This window comes from Corvus cornix, chromosome 1A (genome assembly GCF_000738735.6).
Source record: "Corvus cornix cornix isolate S_Up_H32 chromosome 1A, ASM73873v5, whole genome shotgun sequence".
Lineage (NCBI taxonomy): Eukaryota > Metazoa > Chordata > Aves > Passeriformes > Corvidae > Corvus > Corvus cornix.
The window spans coordinates 73,620,579-73,646,199 of record NC_047057.1 but is presented as its reverse complement, the minus strand read 5'-3'; the positions used below and the strand labels follow the sequence as shown (position 1 = coordinate 73,646,199).

General features: G+C 42.1%; 1 protein-coding gene across 1 annotated transcript in view; it reads left to right on the top strand.

Annotated features, from left to right (window-relative positions):
• Window positions 1-12,655: 12,655 nt before the first annotated feature.
• The window catches only part of IQSEC3 (IQ motif and Sec7 domain ArfGEF 3), a 98,777-nt gene continuing 85,811 nt past the window's right edge, over window positions 12,656-25,621 (top strand). Inside the window, 2 exon segments of the mRNA XM_039570202.1 lie at window positions 12,656-12,920; window positions 12,922-13,202. Coding sequence (XP_039426136.1) covers window positions 12,696-12,920; window positions 12,922-13,202 — 506 coding nt within the window. The 5' untranslated portion in view covers window positions 12,656-12,695.

The window sequence follows — 25,621 nt, the reverse complement described above, 5'->3', positions numbered from 1 at the left end:
CATCACTTTTTAAAAAAATTCTTCTGGACTTTTAATTCCTAAAAGGAGAAGAAAAAGGATGGAATTCTCAATAACATTTCTTCCTTTTTATAAAAATAGCTCTTTTAAAAATTAATATTTTTCAAATCACGTATATTTAAAGTAGGAACTTTAATAGTATTTTATCAGTTTCCAACATTAGCTTCAACGTTTTTAAATGTACATTTTAATGCTTCAAGACGTAAGTTATTGCTGGATACAAACTAGGGGATTTCTGAATATATTTGGAAAGTTAATAAAAAGAGAAGCATGAAAAGAGATGCAAGACCCTACATTACAGATTAGAACTAAAAGGAACTGGAGAGAAAGATGTTCTATTAAAAGTCTACTGAAAATATTAGTGTGTACTAAGACATTCTGACAAATGCTTGTCTGAATAGTGACAGCAGGACACACAAATCATTTTAGGAGAGTCTGTTTCCAAACAGAATAATGAGAGGTAAAAGCATGGGGGGAAAAAGAAAAAGCTTTCATTAAACAATTTATTTTCATTATTGTCACCATCAGTTAGGATTCAGTCCTGCACCATTTAATTGTACTTTTGACATTGCCTCCTAAAAACATATTTCAGAAAATTAAGTAGTATGTGGTTAAGAAAAATTTGCACTTAAATGGAATTTGCACTTTAATAAAAGCTTGTTCCTCCAGAGTTAGTTTCAAACTGGAAACAATTTTCCATTTTTTCAAACATAAAAGCTAAATAACAGAAATCAATATTCCCTGGGAATGAGACTCACACCTGTGAGAAGTTCATCCAAATTCCTTGTTGTCAATAGCAAGCTCCTGTTTTAGGATTTAAGAGGATGTTCAAATGGTTGGTTTGTGCAAATAATTGATTATTTGATTTAGTTGTTGAACCAAAAAATTAAACTCTGCTTTTTTTCCAAAGACATGCCCAAAACATTGTTTTCAGTGTATTTGGTAAATAATAAAACCTCCATAGTTTCAGGGTGAGTTATTTGCTATTTGTTTGGTCAGAACCAACATTAGTTCTGTAACCTTTTTTTTCCAGGTATGTGCAATAAGAGCAAAGGACTAGATTCATAGAAGAACCTAGGCATTACATTCAGAGATTTTTTTCCCAGTTCCTACTCAAATGGAATTTTAGTGAAAACTCGAAATTCCTACCTGAAATAGTTTCTTTCTGAATGAGCAGTGAAATACATGTTAAACATTTCCAATGAAGCCATTAGTTTTGCATTTCAATCTTGCAGATGCTTTGTATTGCTCTTCAGTATTCACATGAAGCTATTTCACTTCAAAGCTTATTGTGTGAGTCTATTATAATTCCTCTGTGCTGCAGGCCAGATTTCCTGGTGGTCCTTAAGATTATGCCATATTAACTGCCTTGTAATAGCTGTATGCCAAGGTGCCATGTTAATTCCACAGGATTTTTCTCTAGAAACATGAATATTTTTTTGCATTTGTGTTGTAACATCAGGTCCCTACTTAATTCTAAGACCTACAGATGTAATCTTTCTTTTCATTTGCAAAGCAGTAGGATATATATCTCCCACTTCAGCCTTTAATTCCCCTTCCATTTTAGAGCGATGTGAAGAGGCCAAAATAATAGTGTGCAACACAACATCTATTTTAACAGCATTTTGGTCATTGTTTCATAATAAAACCAGTGTATTTGTTTAGTAAATACTTCTATCAGTATTTCTACATGCTAGCTACACTGCATAGCTCATTAAAAAAAAAAAAAATAGTAAAGCTAAGCATCTATAGATTACTCCAGGCTTTAATTTTTTCCTGTTCCTGGGAGAAGACAAAGGGCTTAGAAAAAAAACAACCCGAAATGTTGTCCTCATTGTTTTAAATCTCAAAAATATTCAGTGAGTGCATTTCAAATTCACAAATAATTTTTCATTTTTCATTTTGACAAATGAACAATTTATGACTACATCCATTTTATCATGGCCTTCAGTTGTAGGTGAGCACATCCACTAAAATGAGCCAGGAACCAAGGATTTTCATTAGGAAGACACGACCACAGCCAAGCTCCCAACCTCCCAGCTCAGGCTGAGCTTCAATCAACAACAAAAGACATGTTCTCAGAGCTACACAGAACATGAATATGAACAGAACTGAGTCCAGAGCATCAGGGTTGAGCCCAGAAATCCTGCAAGTTTGTTTGAGGAGGCCTCTTTGTCTATTTTTATCCAAGTATTTTGCTGCCAGGCAGAGGTGCTGAGTTGGATTGCTGAAGACAGGCTGCATCCTGCCCTGAATGGTGAGACAGGACCCGTGTCCTCTGCCTGCAAGGCCTTGGGGCACTCCTGCCTTTAAAGTGGGTGGTTGTGGATGTGTCTGTGTGTGGAGCAGGGACTTGACCTTTCTGGCATGCAAGGAAGTAGGTAGGCACAGAAATGGCCAGGACAGGCCAGTCCAACAGCATTAGGAGCAAGAAACTGGCTTGTAAGGAAGAGTCAAAAGGCTTGGGACCTTCACAGAACAACTGCTGCAGGGGAGAAAGAATATCTGAAAGGATCCAGTCACATAAACATAAGGAAGAGAAGGATTTTTGGGTGTACCTCAAAATGAGTATGTAGGACTTTTCAGAAGGCAAATAAAAATATAAACCAGCTAAATTGGTCTAGCAGTGGTGGCACTATATCCAGAGGACAATTGGGGCAGCTCCTACCTCTTATTATGCTGACTGGGATTTACAGTTGAGAGCTCCTGACTTTATTTTGGGCTTAATTCACAGAATCACAGAATGGTTTGGGTTGATAGGACCTCTGGAGATCATCTGGCCCAACTTCCCTGCTAAAGCAGGATGCACAGGATCACATCCATTTGGGTTTTGAATATCTCCAGAGGAGACTCCACAGCCTATCTGGGCATCCTGTGCTCATTCCAGTGCTCTGTCACTCTCAAAGTAAATAAGTTTTCCCTCAGATTCAGATAGAACTTCCTGTGTTTCTGTTTGTGCCCTGTGCATCTTATCCTGTTGCTGGGCACCTTTGAATAGAGTCTGGCCCCATCCTCTTGACTGTATTCCTGACAGTCATGCAAATGGTGGCACAACTCCATTCCTCCTTTGAATACAGGCAGCAGGAGCTTGGCCTTGAGAACGGACCATTACCTTCACAAAAGGGAAGGAAATATAAAAAACCTAATGCCAAGCCCAATATTGTTTCAGTCACATTTGGTACCTTATAGACCTGTTTTGTTCAGTTTGGTATAATACTTTTTATGTCCTGAGATCTATGGGCTGAAACACAGGAACGTATGTTATGGAAGAATCCCCTCTGCTGCAGAATCTCAGCCACTCCATTTCCAGGAGCTCAGGACAACATGACAAACTAGTGCCAGGTGTGCATTAAGAACAACTGGTTTTATTTAGGTCCTCCTGAAAATTACTTTTGGTCTTTTTAAACTGACTGGCTTCATTCCACAACCACCGGAGTTAAAGAATAAATATCACATTTTTTTCATTACATCCAAACTCATGCCATATCAATAAAATGTTATCTGCATCTGAAAGACTGGCAGAAGGAGGTAAGTGGAAGCTGCAAGCTGATGCTCTGGCTAGACAGACTTTTGTGCTTGGCTTGAACTCACTGATTTCAAAATGAGGCCTCATGCACCTGCTTGCCTGGAGCAGCTTATAGGATTGGGGTCAGAACTGCAGCTACCAGGGAAGCCTCTCCCTCAACCCTGCCTCCAGTATTTTCTTATCATCATCATGCTTATATCATCTTTAGTAGCACTAATGCAGCCTGATCTCTCAAAACTATGTCGTACTAGTGGAAGAAAAAAACCAATGCTTGTCTGCCCTCTACTTCTCTGTACTCTCCTTCTTTTTATTTATTATCATTGTGGGTTTTTTTAATGATGACTCTGTGAGAATGCCAGATTTATTTTGGCAGATATGGCTGCTAATTCATATCTACTATCACTGAGAGACATGATCTGAATTTGGGATGTCTCTCTATTTATAACCTGTTTGTTATCTCAATAAATATTTGTGATTTGTTTATCTGACACAGATGACATTTTTGTTATTACAAATATGCTTCTTGGTCATGATTCACATTGGTCTCTATTATTTTGGACTGTTTTCATTTATCTGTAGGCAGCTCATTCTGTTTTATATATTCTGTCACAGTTGGTTGTGTTTTGCCTTTTTGTGCTGATCTCTGTCGAAAAAGCCCAAAACATCACATAAAAAATTAAAAACCAATGAGAATGTGTCCAAAACCACCACTTCACCACATCCGTCCAGCAGTAATTTCAATGTGAAACAGAATAGAAACCTGAACAGATGGGAAGCTTTTAAACAAATCATAACTTAAGTTATCAGCAAGTAGCTCTGGCTCCTTTAGGATCCAGACCTATACGCTCTTCAAGTCTTACAAAGTGGACTTCAACCCAATTTTCAAGTTTTGCGTCTTCCTTTTGACTGTACTCAGCATGTCTTTATAACAAATATTCAGCCATTCTCTTCAGTTTACTGGGAGCACTTTAGGAACCTTTCTGTCTCTTTTTGCACGCTCACTTCGCTTCCACAACTTCCACACCAGTCTTGCCTGCAGACCAAACATCAGCCTTCCCCTTGCCTCAGTTCTGCCCAGCACAGTGACTGACCTGCATCCTGTGCGTCCTCAGTCCCTGCCCTCTGCCACTTCCACCAGTCTCCCTGTGTGTCATGCTGCCCAATTCACATCAATTTTTGTTCCCCACCATCCAGCCACTGTTGCTGCTTCTGGCTCCTTAGCCCTCCCTCCTTCCAGGGACAAGACCTTTTGTCCTTTGCCATTTCTCTGCTTCCCAAGGTGAGCACTGCAGAGAATGCTGCAGAGGGAACGAGTAACTGAACTGTTATCTCTGCAAGGGATGGAACGACAAAGCAGTGCTGCTGTGAGCTGTGGGGATTTTTTTCTTTTTTCCCTCTTTTAAAAACGGGTGTAGTTCCTGCTCACTATCTGAAAAGATCTGCTAGGCTGCTCTTACTTGAGAGGCGTGCAAATAAGGTAGAAAATCAGTGGGGAATTTCTCTCTGGCTAAGGTCAGTATTGTAAGTTTTCAGCTGCTTGCCTTGTCACCAGATTGGCATCAACCATAGCCAAAATCCCATCAGTTGTGAAGAAATTCACAAGACTGAATGGCTCACACTCAGAGCTTTACCTTACGTGAAGCTAGCTCATGCAACAGGAAAACTAGACCTGTGGTCTGCCACCGTTTGACCTATATCCTGCTCTTTACATCTGGGGCTCCCAAAACAGAGGGGTCTTTTGTGTGCTTTGTGTGAGGCAGAGGTTCTACCCCGTGGTGTCAGTTGCAGCAATGTGGATGGTGGTAGATGTCTGAAACAATTCTGTTGTGTTCCTCAAAGAGAAGTCTGGAGGAACTTTTGAGTTTTGAGTTTTGTCTCTTCACATACTCCTTGAAATTCTTTCAGACACCAAAACAGAACACAGAAATATTTGTCACAAGTCAGCATGTCTGAGCAGAAGGGATCCTGTCTGAAAGCAGATTTGAAGGCAAAGGTTGACCTGAGCAAAAGCTTGACCCCATAAATAATGGGCAACAAGACATAGGAGCACATCTCAGCAGCGACCTCTTCAGCAAACATTTGGGCTGCCACTAGTTAGACCATGCTGCATATCAGGAAGTCTGAAAGATTACCTCAAAAACCAAAAAACCCCAAAGATTCAAGGTTTTAGAAAATTACATCATTTAAAGAGATTAGTTCATTTATCTTGCTAAAAATAATATCATCAGGTGATTTGATCAGTCACCTTCAAGGGGAGAAAAACTTGAGGACTAAGGAGCTCTTTACCTTCGTGGAGAATGGTATAATTACTCATGTCTGGAAAATAAAAAGGATAAATTCATATAAGAAAAATATTCCAACTTGTCAACGACGACAGAGATTAGCCACAGTGACAAAATATCAAGGAATGAAACAAATTCTCTAACTTTTCCTATCTTCCCAGTGGTACAAGAAGCATTTCTGGAGATACATTTTTCTTAAACTCATGTTCCAAGCTGCATGAGATTATACAGTATGAAGCACATCAGGCCAGATGCTTTATTGGTTTGTCCTGGCCTTAATTTCCCTGAGAAGTCAGCATCTGCTTATGAAACCTGAGCACAGACCAAACAAGCCACACTGTCAAGGTGAAACAGGACTGCACTGAGGGTCTGTAAACAGAAAAGGCTCTCTTTGCTTCAGATGAAGATTGAGTAAAGGCAGGAAGAGTCCTCTGGTATCTTCATCTTTAGTCCTGCAGCTAAAAGCCAGGTGTTATGGTCTGCACTCTTACGTTCTTTAAGCTGAATTCTGCAACAAGGTGAACTCTCTTGTGTTGGGGCTGTTGAATTGTTAGTTCATACTGATAGCATAAAATTAGAAGCAAAGGGAAAATATCTTCTGTATACCAAACATAAAGAGTTGAAATGTGGTAAGGACAAATGCTTCTTCTTCTGTCAATTTTTTTTCTCTTCAGTGGAACACAGCTAAGCTGACATAAATATTTTAAATAGCTGCTCATCAGAAAAATGCTGTACTGTAGCCTGAGCTGAAATGCATCCTGTTCATGAATGTTTTTTGTTTTCTTGACAGTATTTGATTTCTGTCATTGCATAAAAAACTTTTAGTTGTAGTATGAGTTTAGAGCTAACATTATTCCATTTCTTTTTATTTTTTCTCTTTTTTTCTGTGTATCTCACGCAAGGTCAGATCACACAAACTTGTCCCACTTGAAAATCGCCATATAATTTGAAGGAGCCAGTCGGATAATACTGGGAGAATCAAGCTCATATTCAGGTTTTTTTTTCATTTTACTGCAGTATTTACAAAAGACTGAACAACTGTCAGCTCAAACAAAAACCTGATTGCCTCTGAAGAAAATGTCTCTGTGTAGCTTTTGCTCTCTAGAATTAATCAATTAAGTGGTCAAAGCTTAATTTAATGAAAAAGGCAGGAGATAATGTAACATTTAGCAACATGAAAAGGGGAAGTGCAACCTGAAGAGAGACCTTGATTCCTTTTAATTTGCAGTAAATAACAGAAGGCTGCAACAGCACAGTTCAAATACAGACAAGATTTTAAAATGTGTCAAAACCACACATCTCAACTAAGGCTACAATCCAGAATTTGTAGCTTCTCCTGATGAGCAGCTGTTTTAAATATTTATATGGCAGTTTAGCTGTACTCGACCTAAGAGAAAAAAAGCCCCAACCAAAATGGAAAGAAACTGAAGTGTTTGTCCTTACCACATCTCAGATCTTTGTATTTGATTTATAAATTGAGATGTTCCCCACTGCTTCTGGTTTTATGGTATCAATATGAATTAACAATTCAACAGCCACAACACAAGAGAGACAGAGAGATTTCACCTTGTTGCAGATGTCAGGACTGCAGACCACAACACTTGGCTTTTAGGTGCTGGACTAGAGGGTGCCAGAGAACTACTCCCACCTTTACTCAGTGCTCACCTGAAGCAGAGGAAACACTGCTGTTGATTCCAGTGTTTTCTAATTACAGGCACTGAGTGGTGTCCTGTGTGATTGTGGGCAACACGCTTCTCTTGTGTTCGCTTCATTTTATCCATCTGTTTAGCAGGTGTAAGCAAATAGTGACTTGGCTTGGACTGAGGATGGTGAAACATCTCTCATTGAGCTGAATAGTTTTGGATGCAGCCTCAAGTGAAAGGCGCCTGAGTGAAAGAAGCATTCAGGAGGTGAACCTTTTTTTTTCCTCTGGCCATGAATTATGCATGAGAACATTATGATTGTCTTGATTCTATCCTCTATTTTGAAATTATTCATCTAATTCCTGCAGATTTTTTTTGGTCTGCAGGCTGTTTGCAAGCAGTTCTGAGAATTCCTACTTGAGCAGCTGCTGACTTCCAGGTGAGGCTGAAAGTGCCCCTGTCTTCCCCCCGAAATCAGAATGGAAGATGGCAACACAGGACCATGATTCTTGCATCTCTTACCTTCCATCTTTCACTCTAATTCTGTGGGGTTTTATGTGGTTTGTGCTATGCTTCCTTTTGTGTACTCCTTAAGAACTTAGATCCGGTGGGAAATATCAGCTGTGGGGATTTCACTTGCGTTTCTGACAGGACGAAGGGGAGAAAATGTTAGGTAAATTAAGGTAGTTGGCCAACATTAAATGTGCCTTTCCTTAAGTACCAAGGACTTGACCTTAAATGCCAATAATCTTTGTTGTATTCTGTGTCCTTGTACACACTTTCCTAAATTCTCTTTCTCCTCAAAGAAAGACAATAGAAATGCAGGTCTTACAGAAGTATAAAAAACCCTATCATAAGCTTATGATAATAAGTCCACAGAATCATAGCTGGGAGCCTAAGCTATATGCCCTGCTTCTCCAACTGGAAGCACTTTGGATACTGAATTACCACGAGTAAGTTGTTACCTTGCAAGGCTGAGGCATGGAAGATGGAGGAAATTGGGATCAAATGCAAGTAATGAGGAAAAGACTGCCTGGCTTTGCTGTGATGACCTCCTGTTCAAGAGGAGATAGTGTAACTGAGAGGAAGGGAATGCCTCAAACAGAATTTCAAATGGAAAAACATGGTAAGTCTCTCCCTGTCAAAAGGCTGGAGTGATTTGTTTGCATCAAGTTTCAGTGAGGTGTTGAAAATTGAAGTGAGATTAGGACCTCTCAGAAAATGTTGCAAGAATACCCTGCAGTCAAAGTTTTTCTGCAGTTGAAACACTTAAACCTGTTACTACCTTCCCTATCATGTATGCTTATTCGTAAACCTTTATTTATGGATTCATTTTACTCAGAGTAAATAGCTAAAGAAATAAAAAATTAAATCATGTAGTATTAGACCTTTCCATTAAATCCTGGGGCTTGACTCATTTGCATTTTGTTGTGGCTTTATAATGCATGCTTATTTTAATTACTACTGCTGCACTTTATTTGTAATTGTGTGTGCAATGCCCAAGCACCTTGCTAAGTGGATAAGAAAAACACTTTATTCTGTAAGAACATAATTAATCCATTATTATTCATTATTATTTTTCTGGAATGGACTGGAAACAATCAGTACTTTGAAAAATACAATACCAATAAATTATCTATGGCAAAAATAATTTTAACAGAATTCAGGCTTCCCTTATCTTTGCCATTGTTTCCTTCCAGGTAATATCTCTCCTAAAGAGAGAAGCAGCAGCATTTAATGACCTGAAGTTTGGGCTAAATGCCAAAGGTATTTGAAGTCAGAGATCTGTTGTGGTTTTTGTGTGTGGTGTCGTCATGTGTTTCCCCCCCACCCCCTTCCCTCCTGCTGCATCCTCCGTCCCCAGCTTCCTGCGTGGCCTTGGACAAATCATTTAACCACTCTGTGTCTGCATTTCCCTTTTTCTGATGGCTACAATCCTACCATTCACCTTCTACAGAACAGTACTTCACCAGTGTGCAGATCTTTGCAAATGATGTATGCTAGGTATTGTGGCAGCATAATCAAAGGGCCACAATGATGGCTGGACAAAAAAGGAGACGTTTTCCAGCTATGTAGGATTCTTGCTCACATAGAGAAAGAAGACATTTGGTTTCTGGTGATGTCCTTGCAGATTCCTCCTGGATGAAAACCCCATCTTTACTGAATTTTCTTATTACAGCTGATGATGCAACTCTATTAACTCTTGAAGTTTTGTATGGAGAACCCTGCATAGTCCCTCACATTAGGCACAAAAGCATTCTGCTGCATTTTCATTTGGCACATGCTCTCTATAGATACCTGGAAGGTCAGGGCATTTTTGTCCACCAGTCACCACACCTGCACAGAAAACAGGTTTGTTTCTGATTCTCCTACTAATCTGCTTGGTTTTAGCTTACCAATACGTGGCTGTAGGTCTCTGTTTAATTTATGACAAAGATTTGTTAGTACAAATCAGGCTAATGAGGCTGGTCAAGCAAATTAAAGGCGCAGAAACAGCGAGTGACTACATCAGGTTCACTCCGTACAGTTGAAGTCACATCTTCTGATAGGCATTGAAGCACCATGACACAAGACTTCCAAGCTGTTTTGCCCCAGCTCCAACCATCCAAAGCAGGAATATTTTTTCTTTTTGGTTAGTATTTCCTTAAGAATACATGCCACGAGCTGGCTGACTTTACCTGGATAGGCCAGTATGATGTCTATGACCCGTATTTCTTCATCTCTTTTATCCAGCTGTGCTGCAAAGAACATGATGTCCACTGCAAAACCAGAACTCTGCAAAGGGCTTGCCTTAAGATTTAAAACAGCCTCCTCTCTTCTGCCAAATAAACAATCTGTGCCTGAAGTCTCTCCTAGCAATGCTCTGTGTGTGTGTGTGTGTTTGTGTGTACATACATGTATGAGTGTGCGCAAAGCCACCCCTGTTGGTATCTCAGAATCTACTAATGCCTAAAGCATATTATTTCCACTGCTGTCCCTGGACTCTGTTCCTGTGAGGCAAGACTGAAATACTGGTGTTCGGTAGTGCCTTTGAAAGCAGACAGCATGCCAGCACAATCTCAAATGATCACTTCCACTCTTCCCCAAATATAGCTTAGGTGTTTTTACCTCCTGTCTTCCTCCGTGTGCCTTTTTTCACATTCCCCTATAACCATCTCTCCCCTTGCTAAATAATGCCAGTTTCTGCTCAATCTCCTGTCATAAAACATTAATGACACACTAGGCAATGAGATGGAGGAAAGTTTCCCCTACAATTTTCCAATAAAATCATAAATGTGTTGGATTTGAATGCTCATGCTCTTTAGAGTTCACTCTGGGGTCTTCCCCCAACACACAGAGGACATGTGGCAATGTTTCATGATCTCCCAAAGCCACCTCTAAGTGCTTACAAGAGAGCTGTGAATAGCAGTTCTGATTTAGGAGGAGTCTGTGAACAGTTTCTAATCCTGGTGATTCTGTTTGCATCAGTTTACGTTCCTAAGGCTATCTATGAACAGAAGAGACTGGAAATACACCTTTCAGCTCATCTGAAACAGAGATTCTCTTTCACATTTCTTCTTTCCTCACTTCAAGAAATCCTTGCTACAGTGCAGGTTTTGCTGATCTGAAAAGGCAAAATGAGAGCAGCTCTAGACTCAAAATCACTTAAAACCAGTTGGTTTTCATTATGTGGCCTTGAACTTTTTGTACAATCAGTCAAATCTACTGACATGCTTGTCTAACACCTGACTGCTTGTTATGCCTCCTGGATTTTCAGCACCCACAGTGATGGGATAGTATTTTAGCCATTACAGAAATACCTTCATGGATCGACACAGAAGTTCCTGAGGTAATTTTACTCCCCTTAGGCAGGTTATTTACTGATGAATGTAATAGAAAGCACACAGTCTCTCAGACTCAAGGCTGTAAGTTTGCAAACACTGATGGCTGTGGATAAAGAAGGGCAAGAGAAGGTGTTTATTGAGAAATGAAGAAAACCTGCATGGAGCCTTACAGCAAAGGCCCTGCCTGTCAGCTCTCACATCTACAGCAAAACTCCACAATAAGCCCTAGCTTATTTTCCAAAGAACCTAAAGGACACCAAAAATTCCAAGGAAGAAGCAAGTTCATTTAACATCCATTTTCCTCAGAAATTCCTTCTGAGAGATTTAACCCTGCATTCAGGTTACACAAAGGACATTGAGGTGCTGGAGGAAGTCCAGAGAAGGGCAAGGAAGCTGGTGAAGGGTCTGGAGCTTAAGTCATGTGAGGAGTGGCTGAGGAAGCTGGGGGTGTTTAGCCTGGAGAGGAGGAGGCTCAGCGGAGACCTGATCACTCTCTACAACTTCCCGGAAGGAGGGTGTAGTGGGCTGGGGATCAGGCTCTTTTCCCAGGCAGCCAGCGACAGGGCAAGGGGACAAGACCTCAAGCTGCGCCAGGGGAGGCTTAAGTTGGGTATTATGAAAAATTTCTTCACTGCAAGAGTAGTTAAGCATTAGCACAGGCTGCCCAGGGAAGTGTGGAAGTCCCAAATACAAGCAGACATGGCTCTTAGTGCTATGCTTTAGTGGGCATGGTGCTGTTCAGTCAAAGGTTGGACTTGCTGATCTTGGAGGACGTTTCCAACCTTAATGATTCTATGTTTCTAACCAGGTAAAAACAGAGACGTTATCAACACGGCAGCCAAAACTAGACACAATTATTCAAGTCACTCAGGAAAAAAAACCCAAAGAAATCACCGAGCCATCCTGGGTAACGAAACCACAGCAACACTCAGAAACGGCGGTCAGGGAGGAGGAGAACACCGGGCGTTGGAGGGGCTGCAAAGGGCCCCGCAGAGGGCTCGCCCCGGCGCCGGCCGCTCCGCTCGGCAGCGGCAGCGAGGCGCCAGCGGCACGGGGGCGCGCCGGGCGGACAGGGGCCGGCGGCGGGCAGCGCTCCGAGAGAGCACCGGGACGGGACCGGAGGACGGACGGGACCCCCCGGGCCAGATGGGACACACGGGACACCCCCACCCGCCGCCCGGTGCCCCCCGCGCGTGCGCGGTGCGGCCGGGGCCGGACCCGCGCGGGGGCCCCTCCCCCCCGCTCCCGTCCCTGCCCCCCGCGGGAGCGCGCGGCCGCTGGCGGCGCGGATGCGCGTGCCCGTGCGCGCGGGGCGGCGAGGCGGCGTGCCCGCATCCCGCGCCGCTCTCGCCGGAGCGCCGGCGGGCGGGCGGGCGGCGGGGCCCGCGCCGGCGGCCGGGGCATGGAGAGCCTGCTGGAGAACCCGGTGCGCGCCGTGCTCTACCTGAAGGAGCTCACCGCCATCGTGCAGAACCAGCAGAGCCTCATCCACACCCAGCGCCAGCGCATCGACGAGCTGGAGCGGCGGCTGGACGAGCTGAGCACCGAGAACCGCAGCCTCCGCGGGCAGCAGCAACAGCAGCAGCAGCAGCCGGCCCCCGCCGAGCCGCCGGCGCCCCCGCCGAGCCGCCCCAGGGCCCCCCGCCCGAGCAGCCCCCGCCGCCGCGGGCCAGCCCGAGCCGCTTCAGCACACCAACAGCTCCCGGCTCAGCCGCCGCCGCCCGCGGGCAAAGCGGCACCGGCGGGGCCCGGCGGCGGCGGGCGGGCTGCCGGCCACCAGCACCCCCCGCCGCAGCCCCACCCAGCACCCCGCCGAGAAGGACGGCAGGGACAAGGGCTGCTGCGCCGCGCTGCTCCAGCACAAGACCCCCCAGGCCATCGGCAAAGGCGTCCTGAGCCGGAGAGCGGAGTAAGTGCGAAGGGGGAGAGGGGGCGGGCAGGGGTGGCGGCGGGGAGCGGGAGCGTAGCGGGCTCTCTCCCGGGCCCGCATCCAGCAGGGAACTGGGTTATACCCCCCTGCAGCCTCGCACGGAGGGAGAGGCAGTGTGTGGGTGGGTGGGGAATCCCTCCCTCGATGCGTTCTCGGGGAGAGCAGGCAGAGTGCAAAGAGGAGCCAGGATGCTGCTTCCAAGACGCATCAGCCTCCCGGTTCACCGCGCTCATTCCTGTAGACAAGTGTCTGTAGCCCGTTTGGAGCCCCTCGGGCAGCTCACCCGCGGTGCTCACACACGGCATCGTGCCCTCATTGTCTGTCAGAAATAAATAGATCCGTGATCTACGATGAGTGCGGTTTAGCCCAGACACGGGAAGCCTCGCAAAGCACAGCAGCGTTGTGGTCGCTTCTGTTTGCCTTAAGTTGCTGGTATCTATCAAAAAAACCCCCATCATCCCTGGAGTGAGCTGGGGTTTTCCTGCCCTCACTGATGTAAGGGGTACATTATATTGCATGTGATGTATATATGTTCATAGAGATATAGATGCTGTACTTAGGTTTGACATTTAGGGTGCTTATCACACTCGTGTGTGGGTTGTCTTTTTTTCCTGTCTTTTTTTTTGTTGTTGTGTGTGTGGGGTTTTTTTGTTTTTGTTTTTCTTTTTTTTGTTTGTTTGTTTGGGGTTTTTTTTGTTCGTTTGTTTTTGGTGAGTGGCACCTGACATTGATCCAGCTCTCCAAAAGGACAAGGTATTTTTTGCTGGTCTCTCATCTTCAGTGAAGAAAGCTTGACTACTAGTACTGGATACTGAAATGTATTGTGTGCACATGAATGTATAGTAAACAAAGACGAGCATTCCAGCACTATAGGTGGTGGAAAGGGCTACTACTGAAGAACAAAATTCTCTTGGATTATGTATTCAGTATATGCCATCAGTTCACCAGCTGGTAATTACAGCTGCAGTCAGTACTGTAATTTCCTTTGTTTAGGCACTTCGAAAGAGGGGGTTGTTTTCTGGTTGAAAGCCAGAGTTCGTGAAGTTAGAAGGAGAAGGAGCATAGTTTCTGCTGTGGCATCTTTCAGATAAGAAAGAAACTAATATAAGTAGTAAAACTAGATTGAAATATCTTTCCTAGAATTGTCTCTATTGTCTTGGTTATAGTAATGTCAAAACAAGTGAAGTGCACAACACACAAGTACACAAATGAAGTACACAAGCCCAAAACATCTTCCTTGTCTCTTTTGACAATTTAAATAAAGGGACCCTTCTCTCTCATGTTTGTTTTGAATACACAAGCAGAGCTACAACATGGAGCTGGATTTTCCACTGGTGTAAGTAGAGTTACACCACTTCATAATAGCTAAGCATCTATCATGTGGTTCTATGAAAATCAGAGAAGATATTGCTATTGAAAGGAATGCTATTAAAGGAATAGGTACAGTCAAGGCATGCTTGAATCCCAAAAAGCATATGTTTGCTTCTAAAATACTGCACTGTAAGTCTCAATTTTGCAATCACAACTTAGAGGAAGTGAGTGGGCTCCTCAGAGTATTAATGCAGGTAGTAAGCCTTTGCAGGATCTGGCTCTTATTCATTATGAAATAGCTGGAGTTTAAAAAAAGAAGTGGGGCCAGATCCTGAACTCATGCCGATTAGTGTAAATCCAGAATAGCATGGTTTGAATCCCTCAAGTCAAACCAGTAAGAAACCCAAATAAAAATGCATAATCAACCTCATTGTTTTTTCAGGAGTGACTCCCTGCAGTGAAGGCTGTGTAAGAAACATCATCTTGGCAAGGGCTTTCCTTGCTTCTGCACAGAGTTTCTAACATACGTCATTACATGAACTGAAGAATCAATTTCTATGCAAAAGCCTAAATACTTCCTCCTTATCTGAGCTCTTTTCACAGCGGGGTTTGACTGGTGGAAGAATTGTAGGGTTTTTTCCTTCATGCCAAAATGCACAAAGAGAAGTGCATTAAGAACACAGCTGATTGCTGGTATATCATATGATGATCTTTCTATTTCAGATAGATAGATAGAAGGCTGGATGGAGCCTTTTTTGTGGAAAGTCAGGGCTGCTGCTGGGGATAACAGAGCAATCCCTGCAGCGTTCTTTGCTCAGGAAGATTAAAATAGACTGCTTCTGTTTCCTTCTATAGCTTAGGCAAACCAAAATCTTTGTATAGAAAAGGAAATAGGAGAGGTGCCAAACAGTCTACATTTCTCACTCCTGCAGGTTTTTTTTTTCCCCCACTGATTGTATATACTGGGTTTCATCCTCTCTTGTCTGTGACTGTTAGAGGGAAATCAAAGAGACTGCAAAATTTAACTTAAAGGCAACTTGGATGAAGGGTGACAAGTCTTTCACCACCTACTGACAGGATGCCCAATACACTTTATGATTCAGCTCGCCAACCTGTGAGTTGTATTTTTGCTTTTTTGTGACAGCAGGGGACAGATGCGTTAATATCTGCACAGACCAGGTATCTGGTCTCTCTTCCTTCCTTCCCCCCATGTCCAAAAATATTTTTCTCTCTATTATAAACCCTAAAATTCAATGTTATCTATTTTTTTTCTTAGCTAAGTGTAGAGGACTGACTGCTCACTACAGAAAATGGCCACTCTAAACAGAACAAAAAGGATATTTTAGCTTGCTGGGATGCGGTGGCTGAAAGCAGGGGTTAAAGCAACACCCAGGCAGTGCCCCCCCATCACTGCCCAGTAATGGAATTTCCTCTGCCTTCCCAAAACAGGAGGTTCTGACAGTGTGTTTAAGTGTGGACTTGTGCTGGTCCTTCTCACCTCAGACATGGCCCAGGGATTTTGCTCATTTTGAGTCAGGTTTGAGGGCTTTTTGCAGCCCAGCTTACCTCAGGCTCTGGATAGAAGTGAAGACCCAAGCTTTTGGACACATGTGACTATTCATGTCAGCTGGGCCAGTCTTCCATAAGGGATGTCTTCTGCAACCGAAATATCTCTCTTATTTTAAGGAAAACTTCAGTCTTATTTTTGCTGTTAGTTTTTGTAAAAACTGACAACTTTTCTTTCTTTAAAGCCTTTAAAAAAAAAAACCCAACCAAAACCTACATTTTAAAAGGGAACAAAAGCAAGCCTATCTCTGGAAATGGAAGAATTCCTGAGTTATGCAGAGGCCCCTAGCTCTTGCTGTATGTCTTTGTGTGGGAAAGGTGGCACTGAGCTTACCTATGAAAGGAGAGGAGGAAAAGGAGAAAGATTTTTGCAGAGATTTTCAGCAAGAATTAGGTTGATTATTATTCCACAGCATCTGTCTCTTCCTACCTTAGGAGGCTATTGCATAAGCACCTCACAGATTTAAAAACAAAAAAATAAGGTCATTCGTCATGGAATGTTTTGCTTCAAAAACACAGGTTGCCAAATCAGCATAGCAAAGATCACCCCTACTAGGAAGCCTCTTGTCTTAAGGGACCATCCTAAAGTGTCGGCAAATGCTGCGAGTATAAATTTTCCATCCCTTCTTTATCAGAATGCAACCTTCTTTGCCAGTCCCCAGTACCCTTCATTGAGTATCAGGGAAATGCCACAGGGTTGAATTTAGCAGATTAAGTCTAAATGACCCAAATCCTGCTGGTTTTTATCAGAGAAACTCTCAGTAGGAGCTGTCTGTGGAAAGACTTCAGATTCTGAGCCCAGGCATTACTGGGAAAACTCACTCCGATAAATACAATTAGAATAATAGCTAATAATCTGTTATAGTTCCTTCCATCAAAAGACATGGCTGCAATTCACAAACATTTTGTATTAAAGTGGCATTAAAGTCTTCTTTTAACCATGTCATCAACAGTGAAAAGAAGACATAGAAACAGTATTTGTCTGGCGTGACATAATGGATCTAAGTATTGTCTTTAAATTAGTAGCCTTGTTTGCTCTACAAGATAACTCCTCATGCAAAACAAACTCTTAGAACTCTTAGAAGAATTTTTTCTAAAATCACATTTTCCCAGACGTCTTAAAGCTAATTTTGGACTTGCATTGGATTGAAATCTATATTATTTTATTTTGTACTGGTTTAGGATAGAATTTTTTATCTTAATAAAGAGGCAAATTTTAAAAGATGATGTTAAAGTCACTTAGTTGCTTTTGTGTTCTGAGACTGTTTGCTGTTTTTTTGTTAATTTCAAAAGCTCAATTATGTAACTTTAAAATGAAGATATTGCATATGCAGAGGTGCTGTTTTCCATAATTTTTCTTTTTAACTATGCGTTGATGTTCTATTCTATGGATTATCTCCAGGGTAAAGGCATTAGAAAAACTTCTACAGATTTCAATGGGAGCTAACAATAACTGTAAATATTATGGTTTACCATTAACATATTTTGCTATATTTGCGCATTGCACCAGCACAGAAAAACCTCCAGCAATTAAAAAAAAAGATCAGAACAATTCCAAATGGCTCGTGTACCCCAGATATCCATTCCTTTCACTTTGGGCACACAAGGAATGCTACTTTTGCCCTCTTCTTTCAGTCTCTTGGTTTTCCTCCAGCATATTTCAGGGTTTAACTCCCTTGAGCTTTCACACACCAGAAATAGTTGCATTGGTGCTGCCCTGGGTTCTGCAAATCCCTGCTAGCAATGTACTGTCTCAGCATCAGAAGTTATTTGGAGTCGAGTGCTGTAAGCGGGTTTCAAATGACAGGGGTCTGCATTGGCACAGCTTCACAGATGCTGAAGTCCTGCTTAGATTATTTTGGAATAAAGAGCATACCCAAGAGGAAAACAGAAAGAAGACTCTCCGACTACTTCCCATTTAAAGATATATCCATGCTGCTTCCATTGCAGTCAGCTAAGATATACCTTATGACACGAACACACCTGCATTGTACCTACAGCAGGGCCTGTAAAATCCAGGCAGAGAAATATGGAGTTAATGATTCACAACAATATTTAAGAAATAACAGACGAAGTGAGAGATGGAAAAGGACTTGGCTTAGGAAGGGTTCAGGATGAAGTTCTAGGTATAGAATTGCTGAGTAAGGACAGCACAAGGACTTCCACCCATAGGGATAACACTACTGCAGGAAGCTGTATAAAGTCCCAGCCAGAGCAATACAGTGTCAAGGCTGAAATTTCTATTGTGAGAAATCTCCTTGGTGGGATGGGAGCATCAGGAAGAAATAACAAGAAAGGAATCTTTGAGAAACAATGTCTAGCAGTGCTTTGGACAAACACGTCCTCTCTATCTTGTGTCCTGAGCCCAGTTAGAGCAGTACCCGGAGTAGCAAAGACTTGTACTAATCATTTAGCAAGAGAAGCTAGGGGCTGAAAACAACAGCAAGAAGCTGAAATTTAAAATGCTTAAATAAGAAGGGATGCAAATGCATTATTTTGGGTTTGTTTTATAAGATGGTGATACTTTTATGTCACTCAGCTGTGTGCTCTGTTGCAACCAGGCTGCTCTTCTGTGGTGGCAAGGGTACCTTTCTTCCATATGCTTTGTATTGACCCATTTGCTGTCACTTCCCAGGCAGATCCAAGGTAAGGCTCTGTGAGAAGGCTTTAGGACCAGTGGACTCACATGGCAACACTGTTAGCATTCAAAATAATATACACACGGCTGTTTGGAAAAGAATTAAGGGAAAAGTGTCCCAGCTGAGTGGGTGATAACAATGCCCTTGAGAATTCCTGCCAGGGCCTCAGTGCCAGGTGGCTCTTGGGCTGGCTGTCCCACTCTTTGCAGCAACTGGCACTTCCACATCCTTCATTAAATGATGTGCACAGGAATATCCAGTTTAGGCATGCTTCAGACAGTTTATGCACGCAGCAGGTGGCTACTTATATGAGGTAGACTGTACACGTTCCCACCTACTCTGTATTTGGAATTATTTACACTTTTAGTCAGAATAAATCAGAGAAATCTCACCTCAGGATGCTCATGTAGTCCTTAGATAGAGTCAGACCAGAGCTTGTCAGCGGGAAGCTGGGTTTGCTATTAATGATGGTGTCTACTTGTTAAAAAATAAAGTTCACGTGATAAAATGATACGAACTTCTGCAAGAAAAATACCTCTACACAAATCTATATATTAGATTGCAGAAGTGTCTCCGTTTTATTTTTTTTCCTTCTGCCTTGGAATGCAGGTTGAAACAGGAAAAAAGAGCTACAGCCTGTCTACCATAATCTTTCTGTACATAGGGTTTATTCATCTTCTGCTTTTCTGTTATTTTCCCTATAAATGCCATTTTAGGTTGCTTGTTTTCTTCTTTCTTTCCTAGTTCAGCAGTAGTTTATTTCTCTTTTCTAGTCTCAGTTATGAAACCTTTTGTTTTTCTCCCTTAGGAAAATGTTATAGGAAGCCAGAAATAATTCTCTGTTTAAGAGATGGAAAATATTTTATTTGCTTTAAAATTACCTGTCGCCTGTGCTTGTTACTTGGTCCACATTCCATGGAACCAGATAAAAGCAAATAAGAAAAAAATAAAAGAGTAATTTATAAAGACAGGGTCTGAAATGTGACCATTTTCTCTTTTTTTCCTAATTTAAAAAAAAAAAAAGTATATATATGTATATGTTTTTTTCCTCTCGAAGAGATGTACCTTGAAACAAACTAGTATTGTTCTATTCTGGAATATGTAATTTCATACAATTAAGCCCTAGGTGAGAAAATGAGAGTCTTGATTGTTGGATTTGTTCTGCCCAATGGCTCTGTTTAAGATCTCAGTTTGAGCATTGGACTAGCAGTCCTAAGATCAAACTTTAATGCCTCCTAAATTTATTTTTAACCGACGTGCGGTGCTGGACTGACCCTTTCATCTCTGTGTATTTTAAGATCTGTAACAAAGCAGTTGGAGATCTATTGTTATAGACAGGAGTGGGCACGTAGCTCAGGAACAATCCTTTTTCTGAATTCCAGCATAGGAAGCAGTCTAAAGCTCCTGTCCTTGCTTGCAATGTGTACTGCAAGGCAATATGTATATTTGCACATAAAAAAAAGAATGTATTTGCATGAGCATTTGTCTACAGAAATGTCTCAGAGCCAAGTTGAAACAGCACCTAGTTTCTGTGCTTTTTACATACAGAAAAGCAAATCATCTGCTGGAGGAAACCAGTGCATCTTTACTGACGTCAGTACAGCCATGACAATTTACATCACCTGAGGATCTGTACCAGATTTTGGGTATCTGTCTTCTCACGCAAATACACATCCCTCCACTGGTGTAAATGAGTGCTGATAATAGCAATGGATAGCAATGCATAGAGATAACAGTGAACAATGAGAAAACCATTAAGCAGCATTCTCATTCCTTCTGTAACAGGTTTGTGATGTTCTCTCACGGTATTTTAATATAAGGTGGTAGGAGTTTTGCTGCTTCAGGGTTATAAAGATATATTTGCTCTTTTGATAATTTCTTTTCTCTGTGCTGTGTATGCACAGTCTGCTTCTCACACAGGTATTATTGTATTATTTTTATTGTTTTTGCTAAGATTATGCTCATTGCTCAGTTCTTATTTTCATGTAGTCTGAAGTTGCACTTTCTGAGAGAGCTAGAAGTGGATCAATATTTTCCATGATTAGTCACATCTAAGAGAGAACATTTTGATGAAATTGAAGTGATTTTGAAAACAAAATTAAAAATGGAAAGTCTCATCCTTCCTGCCCTCCTCTAGCTGAAAACAAGGCGATCTGTGATCTGCAGAACTAATGAAGCTTGGCTTCCAGAAGCTTTGTGTCACAGTTATATTTTCTGATGCCTAACAAGATGTGAGTTCAGATCTAAGCTTCTCCTGGTGTTGAGGCTTTTATAACGTCTCGCTCCAACATGGAGACTTCTCTGTGGAGAAATGGCCTCAGTTCAGTCAGCAGCCTTTTCCTCATAGGAGAACCTACAAAGTTCTCTCTGTTACACCTGTCAGCTACTTTATGGAACTTGCTAGAGGTTAGTATCTCTGAAATCACTGTAACTGACTCAAACTTGGTTGAAACTCTCTGTGGGATTTGCAGTTACAAAGCAGAAACCCACATAGACACATAGACACAGAGAGAAACACATAGGAGGAAAAAAGGAAAATATTATATGATCACAGAAATCATGTTTTTCTTAGGAACTCAAGGAGTAAAGATCAAGTCCTAAGATGTATTTTTGAATCCATGTACCAATACATCAGAATGGCTGAACAGTCCACTCCAAATCTGTGACCCTCTCTTGGAATTGGTGTTCTGTTTGTAAAAGCCACTTAAAAGTCTTGGAATAGTAAAGTTATGATGGATTGGGAAATTACTGTAGGAATTCAGGGGACACACCAGTAGGGGTTTACCACTGGCAAATGGAGTCTGTTGTTCCTCCTGTCTTTGCATGTGAAGTTGGTGGATCATCTTGTTCTACCTGCCAACATTTGCATGGGCATGGGCTGCTGCTGAGGCTGCTACTGCTAGAGAGTTTGTATTTGCTGAAGCTCATTAAAGCATCTCTGTCATTCTCAAGAGAAGTAGAAAATTGACACTGGAATTATTATAGCTCTTAAGAAGGCTTGGGATTTTCTTCAGGCTTTGCTGTACTTTGGATGTTTCTTCAAATTCTGACCTTTCTATTAAAATTTAGGACATTGCTGTCAATCTGTTTGTCTCTGTCATGTTGCTTTCTAGGCACTCCTCTGAAGTGGTTCACATTATCCTGCTCCAGTGTGAGAATTGCTCTGGCACTGTTTCTTCTTCTTCAGCCTCAGCATCCAGCATCTTGGTATGGCAGTGCCTGGGTGGATCCTGCCTCCATGGAGCATCTTTGGATCTGCCTCCTGGAGCAGTGTGGTTTTGACCCTAAGGTTCTTCATAAACTTTTTAAGTGACAGCATTTTCAAAAAGAGAGGGTATTTCTCCATATTTACAGAGATTATTGCCTTTCTTTTTACCTCAGTGATGGAACCGAGCTCAGCCCTATCTTTTCTTGATTTTTTTTCCCCCCTGTGAGGAATTCTGATTCTGCCTCTTTTGGGCAGTTCAGCTCTGCAGTCAGTTCAGAATTCTCACAGATGTCCTTGTCTTTAATTTGCTGGGTTTTAATTTGCAAATCTATTCCCTGTAGGACACCAGTAAATTGCCTGTGTCTGCCTAGGTACTCACATGGCCCCCTTCACCATAGTAACTGAGTATCTGGATTTGTCCTGATGTCCATGGACACTGGACCACTAACCTTCATCTGAACTAGCAGGGAATCTGAGGAATCTCCTACCTTTGCTCTGAGCATTCACTGATTCCCATGCCAAAGAACTCTCTTCAAGTAATTTTCTTCTATAATGTTTTGTGCTAATAAAGCTGTATCCAGTCAAACTGTTGAAGTAGATACACTGCATGGCTCAGTAATTTGTGCTCTTTTACAATCTAGGTAGGTCTAAGAGCCAGATTCTGTCACCACTTAAATGTAAATCTCCGTGGCTGAATTCACTTTACAAGGTGGCTTCAAATTTGAAGAGACATGAGATACCATCATACACATCTTCTGATGTTACAGATCTTCTTGAACTGACTTCCACCCCACAACTGGAGCTAGTTAGAGTTAGCTATTAGCCTGTCAGATTCTCTGCATACTTGCCATGACATTCATTTGGGATGGCACAGCCAACTGCTGTAATGCTTCCCCCAAGAATTCTTAATTACTCATTTGGGAACTGTGATCCCCATGTTAGCTCCAGGAACATCCATTGCTGGTCCCTTGTTTCTGCTGAGAAAGGGGTGAGTTTCTCCTTTTTGTTAAACTGAATACAGAAGTATTTTCTTCACTAGACATGCTCTGACTGGAACTATTATACCACCTTTATCACCTCATTTACCATGGCTCCTACACAGCCATGTGTACAAGCTGATAGGGAATACCAGAGTGTATCCTTGATGGATAAAAAGTGTTGGCAAAGAGCTTGAGTCTCAGACATTTAAAGGTATTTAGCCTCCCCCAAATGGAAGAAAGAATCTACTAGTTTTTAAGGCAGGGATCAGACTTCTGCCAAACTCCATTTGCTTTCACCAAGTTATTTTACAAGCAAGCAGAAGAAAGGAAGTACTGTGACAGGGGAAGAGGGGAAGAAGAGGATGAGAGGCATCTACAGTGTATCTCTACTCTCTGCTAAGGGCAATCCTCAGGCTGGTTTTAAGTCTATATTAGCCCAGTCTTCAAATCCCAAGCCCAGAAGCACGGCTGGAGCGTTGCCTCAGGAGTACATCCTGGCGGTGTGCACATCTGCATGCTCCCTGAAGGTTCTGCAGCACTCAGAGATAGGACATGCCATAATTTGGGCTTCAGCAGAGGTTATCTGTGGAGGAGGCTACGAGGTGGTAGAAGAGTGAACAGCAGTGGGAAGGAGTTAAAAGGGGAAAGGGAGAGGACCCAGTGGAAACTTTAGAATGCAGGAGAGCTAGGAGCCCAGCAGAGGCTCCTGTGAAGTTTTTGAATGCATGGTTCATTTACATGTGTGACTGTAATGATGCTTTGGTGTAGCTGGGGGAGGGATGGAATGACAGAGGTTTATGTTCTATTTTTATGAAGCCTCTCACTCAGGAGACATTAATAATAAACAGCAAACACTGAACATTATCCTTAACAGATACTGACTGGTTGAAGCCCAGTAGGCAACTCCTGGGCATAAGGAAGGAGCCCACTACTGTATGCCCAGAGTTTATGTGATTAGTTCTCATCACTGTGGGGTGAGGAGAGGTTTATCAGATCTCATAAAGCAATGCAGTTTAACCTGGTTGGGCAGTGCTTGGGAGATCTCCAAGAAATACCCAGAGTGCTAGGAGAGGACAGTGGAGTATGTCTGCAGATAGCACGATTTTTGGGTTGTCTCTGCCTGCCATTAATAGCTCTGTTTATCAGATTAAATGTTGGGGGTTGACCACCTGTGTCTCCTCACAGGATACACACACACAGAGCAAAGGCGTTATGCCTGTTCACATGCCAGAGTAAAATCGTCCTCACACACCTCTCACTGTTTTGTCTCATTGACAACAGGCCTCCTTTCCTGTCTTCAACTTGTGAAGTTATTTTCTTTTGTGTGACGTAGGTTTGAGATGCTGACAAATCCTCACTAAGCACTTTACATCCTGCTACCTTAAGCACAAATAGTAATATAAAATAAAAGGAATCAAAGCAATTTTTCTGCTGCAGTTTTTTACAAGGCTTCATTGCAGTCTGCTAGGGCCAACTCTCAGATCTAACGCCAGAAACACTTGCATTTAAGAAATAAGCACAAATACACATTAATGTTATATTTAGAAGTGCTTTAGGAAGTAAAGCACTTATTCACAGGAGGAGTATTGCTAGTAAATGTTCCTACCAATATCTAAAAGTGCAGCAAATAGCAAATATGTAAGCTTTTCCTCCAGTATACCTCTAACCATGGCAAGATCTTGTGGCAGAATGAATAATAGAAATACCATGCAAATGTAAGTAATAATAATAACAACAACAACAATAATAATGTCTTGTCTGCATTACTGTCTAGCAGTAGATCCTTCAGTTCTTACAAAGGTAGTTCTCATTTGACAGGAGGGAATGAAGACATGGAAAAGTTTTGCTTGAGTTCACCCAACCAGTCAAAGCTGGGAGTAAAACCTGTGTCCCAGGGCTCTGATTTGTCAAGTAGGTGCAGTGCCTTGGAAGAGAGACAAATGGGACAAGAAGCGTTAAACGTTATGAGGTTATGTCTATGGCAAAAATAATATTGCTCTAAATCCTGAAATCTGATTTACTCCCTGGATAGTTTGATATCAAAGAATTTTGGCCAATTAAAGATCTATAATTTGGCTGAAAATCCTTAACAGCCATTCATGATTGGTGTCAGTTATGTACACTAGAAAGAATGAGCATTGGAGGCTGGACACAAAACTGAACATTGAATTTGAGGAGGAACTGAGACACGTGGTTTCACGTTGGCAGGGCTGTGAATGTGTATTACGTGCAAGTCCAGCGAGGTTTACAAAAGAAGCTAGTCCAGCAAGAAAATGTGTTGGAGTAAAAAAGTACAAGAAACCACACACACATACTGGAGGTGTTTTGTTTCTTGCAGCAATGAACCAGATATGAGTTACACAGAATGATGAGGGGTAGAGAAAGAAGGTAGGTTAAGAAGCTATAGTCTGCTGTTTCAGTCTGCTTTAATGGCAGAAAGCTCAGCAAGCACCTGGAAGACACCAGAAATATTCCTCTCATGGCAGCCAAAGGAAAAGCCTCTTACAGAGGCAGGCACTGCATGCAGCCTGGGGAAGCAAAAAGTAATTATCACATACAGAAGTGCATATTAGTAAGTTGACAGAGTACCTTCTTCAAAAAACACTGCCTACCAAGACACAGTTTCTCCTTCCCACAGCTCTATTTCCCCTCCCCCCTGTCCTCCTATTACGTACAGAGCCATAGAGGGGTCTG